Source organism: Chrysoperla carnea, chromosome 2 (genome assembly GCF_905475395.1).
Source record: "Chrysoperla carnea chromosome 2, inChrCarn1.1, whole genome shotgun sequence".
In the NCBI taxonomy this organism is placed as follows: Eukaryota; Metazoa; Arthropoda; class Insecta; order Neuroptera; family Chrysopidae; genus Chrysoperla; species Chrysoperla carnea.
Genome location: NC_058338.1, coordinates 66,940,280 through 66,947,869, shown reverse-complemented (window position 1 = coordinate 66,947,869; position 7,590 = coordinate 66,940,280). Strand labels below are relative to the sequence as shown.

The following is a 7,590-nucleotide window of genomic DNA, read 5'->3' as shown; positions in this document are numbered from 1 at the left end:
CATCGATTGAGCTTAAATATTGACAAGATATACTACCAGCTTCAAGGACTGTTTTTATTTATTTTTAACCTTCGGAGGGTGGAAAGGTGAAGCGAGAAAGTTCAAATATTGAAGTATCAAATAAAAGAGCATAACGTCAACATTACAAAACTGTAACCCCTACGCAAGGGGATATGGAGGGAGGGAGTGGAAATGGTGATGTTGCCCAGCAAAGCGTGTAGTTCACAGCTAGTTCTTTTTGGCAAAAGCAATAGTGACACATTTTTAGGGGGATCAACTCTCAAATATCATTATTTCAAGTATATATCTTATCGTTTAGGATCTAAATTGGCTGTTAAAAAAATCCGAAGAACAAGGTCAAATCTGATGTCAGAACATGATGTCCCCCATCAAACTCGAATATTTCTGTTGAAGTCATTTTTTTAATAGGTGGCAGCTCTGACGAGATATTCAGATGCATTTATTAAAATGACCCACTCTGTAATTATAAAATGTAACTGAGTTATAGAATATTTAGCGAGAATGTTTGCAGGTTGATCAGGCGTGTGATCAACTATGACATATCAGAGTTGCGGTCCGTTTATGATTCGTAGATAATCGGAAATTGTTGTTTAAAACGAATTCATCTAAATTGTTGCAGCAGTTTAGGTGTAACAGACAGGCAGACAGGCAAAGTTACTTTCTCATTATAATATTACTAAGGCTGCAGACGTCTTTAAGATAAACGAGAACCAAGGCAATTTTTAAAAAAAGCTTGATTTTTTTTACATGTAGTTGGGCTGAAACAAAAAAAAACCCGTTGTGACCGAATAATTACGGTTGTATTATGTAACAATATAAGACGAAAAGTAAGTTAAAAATTTTCGATATCTGGAGTAATTTTCAAAATATCGAAAATTTTGTATAATTATTAAGCTTTCGATATTTCGAAAACCAAGGCAGATATTGAAAAATTTTATTCTTATTTTTCGTCTACATTCATGAAATTATAACAAAATTTATCATCAAAGTTGAAAATAAGGTACCTACAAATAATTTCAAACCAAAATTTCCTTGGTGCTTGTATTACCTTAAAACATAAGGGTATCATAAAATTTTTGATTACGTTTTTGGGGTGAAAACAATATGTTTTTACTAAAAACTTTGAAAGTAATAAAAACACACACTGCCATGAATACTTTCACATTGGTTAATATAAATATTCTTTAAAAGACCGGCAAATAATGAATATGTATAGTTTAGAAATACTGTTAAATACAATTATTCAAACTTATTTAAATCAATCATATTGTCTTGTTTATGTTTCAAATAATGATTTTAATTGTAATTTTAACGTACCGGTAATTAGAATAAAATCAACACCGAGCAATTCAAATAAAACGTCGGTGTATTATCATGAATTTCAAAAACGAATTGAAAATTCATTAGATAAGGGCTGTGGTTCATATATGGTGTATAATTCAAATTTTCTTGATTTTCTTCAATGCTACGATTTAAGTTCACAACTTACATTACAGAAAAAAGGAAATCGACGATTTATTTACATAGTTAATTATATTGATATAGATATGAATGTAATTAATGAGATTTTAACATCAAAAATAGTGAAATATATACCAGATTTTATAATTATTTATCCGAACGAATTTGTTGCGAGGAATGCGGATAACGAGAATTCGAATTTATTTTATGATGTACATAATGCATTCCAAGCTGTAAAATCTTTTAAGATAGTCACTCGTAAAATGGATGATCCGGAATTAGTTTTATTAGATTATTGGTTCGCAGAAAATCAATTATTTTTGTACAATGAAGATTTATTTCCTTTTAAAGTTAAGGACTTATACAAAATGCCTTTAATTACAAATTCAATGACAACATATCCGCCATACGTAATATTGGAAAAAGGTAAAATTGGGGAAATTTTAAAAATACAACAGAGTTAATTAACAGAGTTAATTGTTTAAATACCTTTTGTATATTGAGTTTAATATTAATATTAAAATTAAAATTAAAAAAAAGTTAAATTGGGTAAAAATGGATGAAAATATTAACTAACAGAGTTCATTGTTTAAATACCTTGCATGTATTGAGTTGAATATTAATATCTTAAGTTTAATATGATATTCTTCATATCCGTACCATAATATTTTAAGTTTTAACATGCGACCCTTTTGACCCCCCCCCCCGCATTATACTAATTATTGCTTGAGATTAATTTGGTCATGTACATCTGCCACTGGCTCACGGACTATACCAGTCGAGGCTCATTAATATCTAGACCGGTTAAAATCTTCTCAATAAGAGGCCTCGACTAAATTTGCTATTTAAACTACTTGACTTGTGTCTTTCTTTTAAGATTTGATTTGAAGCAGTCGGGTTTTTGATTTTTTTAAATTATTTATTTTGTTTTCATGCCCTTTAAGAAATATAAATTATAAATGTTAGACAGTTTTGGGGTTGCTAAAGACTAATTTTCAATAATTAAAAAAAGTTTTCAAATCATTTTAGCGTTCGGTGTTAGTTAACGCAACCGCTCCCAGGTGCGAGCGTTCTTCATCCCTACTTAAGTTCAATAAGAAAAGAGCAGTGGCTTAAAATGAACTTGTTACCTGCTCACGTAATATAAGTTTTTTTTTAATTCCACTTCTATTTTTACGAATTTTTCAGTCAACACAATTATTTATCCAAATAAAGAACTTAAAGAAGTAGCAGATGGTATTGAAATTCGATTATTTCGTGAATATGGTAAACGATACAATATCACGTTAAACATTACAGTTGAAGAAAATCTTTGGGGTCAGATTTATTATAACCGTACTGGTACATTTATGTATGGACGTCTTCTAGAAGATAAAATTGATTGCATGCATGGTAAATTAATCGATAATACCTAATTATTACCTCATTAATTAATCGAAAAACTTGTTGATTCCTGCAGGTGCAATGGGTACTTGGCTTAAAATTTGGATACTTTTGGAATTCGCACAGCCACATGTTGTTAGTAAAATAGCGTGTATTGTTCCTATACCTAAGTGAGTTAGTTTATCTTTCTATCTTTTTTTTTTGTTGAGTAAAACTGACAGTGCTATAAAAGATTTAGGTCTTTATAATTTATTATCCAGCCAAAAATCTATCTCGAGAATCATAATCGAATAAGTTTTTAATCAGTGGTATCGTTTTCGCTAGCTTGAAATTAGACTTAAGCGAAGTTTTTCTGAAAAATGCCGATCAAATTTGTAATAGAATTTTAACGATTTTTACAAGAGCAAGTCTTATGAAAAAATTTTGGTTTGCAATTTTAATGAAAATGAAAAAAAGTTTTATTAATTAAGGCAATTTGAATCAAAAATTTTGAAAATTAGCTAAATAGAATGTTCTTTGTAAATCAGCAGAAAATTTGTTCTTGTCTTACCACATTTTTATTTTTTATTGTAAGACATCTGTAGACCTGATGATAATATAATATTAAAACATAAGGAATGCCGAATGATGAATATACAGACATAAGGAGTGAATGCGTTGTATAACCAATTATTACTTTCCATCGCTTCCACTATATTTAGGTATAAATACAGACGATTGCCAGAAGGTATTAGGAATTTAATTCACAAAAAGTGGCTATAAATTCTTTTTTCTTATTAGTCGCATAAAATAGCCATTCTTAGGAAGTCCTCAATAGCAGCTTCGATTTTGATTATTTTTTTTAAATGTTTCTTTTTATATATTGTTTAAAATCAGAAACCTTTCAGAGGGGGAAATAATTCGGAGGGGGAAGACAATGTCCCGACTGGTATATCAACGCAAAGCCTAAATCAATAATGATCGAAGTTTGAAATTTCGAGAGGGTATTGATCTTGGTGTCGTTTAAGAAAGGATTTTTCGAAATTTATCCTTTAAAAGGGTGAAATAGGGGAAGAAAGTATGAAAATATATACAAACCGTCATTTTTGATTTCACTTCTTAACCAATTTTTAAAAATTCCTTATATAAGGATATAGAATGCTACATTATCAGCAAATTACATGCGTTGTATTTTATTTTCAAAAAAACTAGGATTCCGCACCAAAAGTAAAAATCCATTAAAAAGTGAAACCTTAATTTTTGAGTTCACTACTGAACCGATTTTAAAAATTCTGTCACCTATGTAATGCTATTTTATCACCAGTTAACATGAGTTGTATTTTATTTTAAAATATAATATCCATTTTTATACCATGTATATATGAAATATATTTAGTATATTAAGTTTAGTCCAAAGTTTGTAACGCTTAAAAATAATGATGCTAGGAAAAAAATTTTGTCATAGGTGTTCATAAAATCAATTAATTAGTCCATTTCCGGTTGTCCGTCCGTCCGTCTGTGGACACGATAACTCAAAAACGAAAAAAAATATCGAGCTGAAATTTACAGCGTACTCAGGACGTAAAAAGTGAGGTCGAGTTCGTAAATGAGCAACATAAGTCAATTGGGTCTTCGGTCCGTAGGATCCATCTTTTAAACCGTTAGAGATAGAACAAAATTTTAAATGTAAAAAATGTTCCTTATCAAAAATTAAACAACTTTTGTTTGAAACATTTTTTCGTAAACATCACTGTTTACCCGTGAGGGCGCCAATTAGGCGGAAATTTTATGATATGTACTATACTTGATTATCAGTTATGTATGTGTCACATGTTTGTATGTGTAATGTGATAAAGAAATCAACACTGACTATGCATGGTATTTCAACAATTAACTCAGTCAATTGTTTGTTTTCATTTGTTATTTGTATTAAGTTAAAATACATTTTTTGTGGAAATAAAATCACGCAAGAGTGATTTTATTATATAAGTTGCACAAATATTGTGTAAACAATATAAATAACTAACAGTTATCCACGTTTTATATAAAACTATAGTTTTTAATTTCCTTACCTTCACTTTTGTTCACTAATTAATGCATTTTAACTATTAGTGCGAACCCCTAATTTTTTGAAAATTAAATACGAGCATGTTCTATAGATGATATAATTTTTTTAATCGGTTACGTAGTGAACTCAAAAATGACGGTTTGTATATATTTTCATACAAATTATAATGATGGAAAACCCTTTATAACTGAATAATGTACTTTCAGATTGAAAAATAAACTTCATTTGGTAATGCTACCATTCACTAAAAGTCTTTGGCTTGCAGTATTTATATCAATAATTTGTTTGACAATTGCATATAGTTGCATCAATCGTGCGACTCGCGTTATCAATAATGATGAAATCGTATTTTTAACAGTATTTCAACGATATTTAAAACCGACTTTAATTAATCAAGCTCAAATGAAAATCAAAAACATTTTCAGTGATTTTTCTGAATCATTTTACATTATGTACGGTCTTACAGTTTTACAACCTTTACCAGATTCAGTTGCTCAATATTCGAATAATGCTTTTCGTAATTTACTTATATGGATATTATTGCAAACATTGATAATTTCTACTACGTACACAAGCGGTTTAACATCGATTATGACTCTTCCACAATATGAAGAACCAATTAGAACAACCCAAGATTTAATTGATAGTAAAATGGAATGGGGTTCAAATGATGATTCATGGATTGAAGCCCTTATAATTTCAGATCAGGTTCGTACATGTTCTTTACCTCTACAGTTTTCTCTTTATTCCCCATACAAGATGGTTCTTCTTGTCTCTACCCTCCATACTGGCCGGACCCCTTGTGTGTATAATCAGAAGCGGGACAGACACGTTTTCATCGTGTGCGGGACTAAAAGTCAATAAAATGGAGCCTATAGGTAATATAGTGCCGAGAGGACAAGAATATCCACTTCGATTTCGAAAATCGACGACAAACCACTTGAAGGTATGTACATAAAAAAAAATTGTATTGATGATAATTTTTAAATTATCTTGGAGTCGTTTTTCGCCGACTTTTAAGGTTCTTGAAGTCAATCATAAAGACTCTTAGACTCCGGGACGACATATTAATCCGTTTCAAATTTTTAAGTTTAGTACAATTCTTTTAACCCTTAAACGTTTGTATTTAATTTTTTTTTTCTAAAGTGTCATGTGTAGGTACCTGTATTTTTTTTACTATCTGTATACCTAAGCTTTTTTACATTATTAGGATCATTCTTCCTGACTCACTTAGTATTTCGCTTTACTAATATGTATACAGTAATGCAAAACGCAAATGGCACACAAATTGGTAAAATCTGGCTTTTCGTATACAATGTTTTCTGGAAATTGTATTTGTTTTTGTAGCCAAAAATAATTGAATTGTTGAAAACATACCGAGTTTATACTGACGAAGAATTAACAACTAATGTACCTGAAAAATTTGGATATCTTGTAGAAGAATTAGCTATTGGTGAGGGTACAGGTAGTTTTACAATACCAGAATATATATCCGAGGAAGCACTTCTTAAATCTCAAACAATGGAAGAAGAAATTTATTGGACAAATATTCGGACATTTTGGCGTAAGAATTCACCATTTTTACCAACATTCAATGATTTAACTATTAAATGTCGAGAATCTGGTTTATTATTTGCATTTCAGACTCAGGTAAAATTAATAATTTAACAGAATCATTTTAGTAAAGTATATAGTTAGGTTTCGAAATTTATTTAACAAAATACTACTTTTTATACAGAACAACTTTGTTTCTAAAAATTTTTCCGACCTGTTTCTATGATGATAACCTGTTTCTTGCCCCCCCCCCCCCCGGCTTGCTCGCCCTTGGCTGCCTAAGCCCTTGGCTTCGCGTCACAGACAATAACATTGTACATAAATTATAAGAAAACTTGAAAAATATTTACCAAAAAGTAAAAGATCAAAAACGCAATTTTGGAGTGTTTTTTCCAATTTTCTGGGAGGTTTCGATGAAAAAGTTGAAGATTTTGATTTTCTCCTTATTCTTCCAGCAATTCCCCGTGAAATGTCGAAAATCGTATCCTTGTAGCACTTCTAGAAACAGATCATATAGGGCTATTGTATTTTAGATTTTTATGCAAAAACTTCTCTACACAAAAAGATAGAATTTCAAATTTAATTTTGAACGAATCTATTGAGTTTTTTTAGCCATCAATCGTGAAGACGTTTAAAGAATGTGGTGATTAAATAATTTTTCAGTCTGGAGATAAACTTTTTTTAAGAGCTTGAATTAATATGTTCATTGTCTTTTTTGCAGGCTGCATTGAAATATATGAACGTTTCAATACAACTACATTTAAAAGGCCAAGAAAAAGAAATTAGTGATGATCCCGTGGTTTTAACTATTTACGATTTAGAAAGTGTTTTTGCAATTTGGCTCGTTGGAATTATAATATCATGTATCAGTTTTGGTGTTGAAATATTGAAAAAATAATAAATAAATCCATATTTTTTCCAACTCTACATTGCTCCTTTCCTTCGCGGTATTCTTACTCAAATTCAGTGCTATGTTTGATATATTTAATGACTTATTTTCTTGAAACCTTGCTGTGCTCCATTCTTTCTGTGTTTGGGGAAATCAATGATTTCTTAGAAAAGAAAACTGTCTGTATAACTTTCATAATTCACTTGATTGTCAATAGAATTTAATTTGTATATTT

At 30.1% G+C, this 7,590-nt stretch overlaps 1 protein-coding gene across 1 annotated transcript; it reads left to right on the top strand.

Moving 5' to 3' along the window:
- The first annotated feature begins 1,229 nt into the window (after positions 1-1,229).
- Positions 1,230-7,364, top strand: LOC123292862. The gene is made up of 6 exons (XM_044873575.1): positions 1,230-1,908; positions 2,671-2,874; positions 2,942-3,035; positions 5,338-5,620; positions 6,260-6,562; positions 7,188-7,364. The coding sequence occupies exons 1-6, from the start codon at positions 1,230-1,232 to the stop codon at positions 7,362-7,364; spliced, it is 1,740 nt and encodes a 579-aa protein (XP_044729510.1).
- The last annotated feature ends 226 nt before the right edge of the window (positions 7,365-7,590 follow it).

Bases quoted from the DNA above. Each gene is read 5' to 3' on its own strand.
- LOC123292862 (XM_044873575.1), top strand. From the start codon at position 1,230: ATGTATAGTTTAGAAATACTGTTAAATACAATTATTCAAACTTATTTA. The intron at 2,875-2,941 runs GTAAATTAATCG...TGATTCCTGCAG, and splicing joins TAAAATTGATTGCATGCATG to GTGCAATGGGTACTTGGCTT. The intron at 3,036-5,337 runs GTGAGTTAGTTT...AAACATTTTCAG, and splicing joins TGTATTGTTCCTATACCTAA to TGATTTTTCTGAATCATTTT.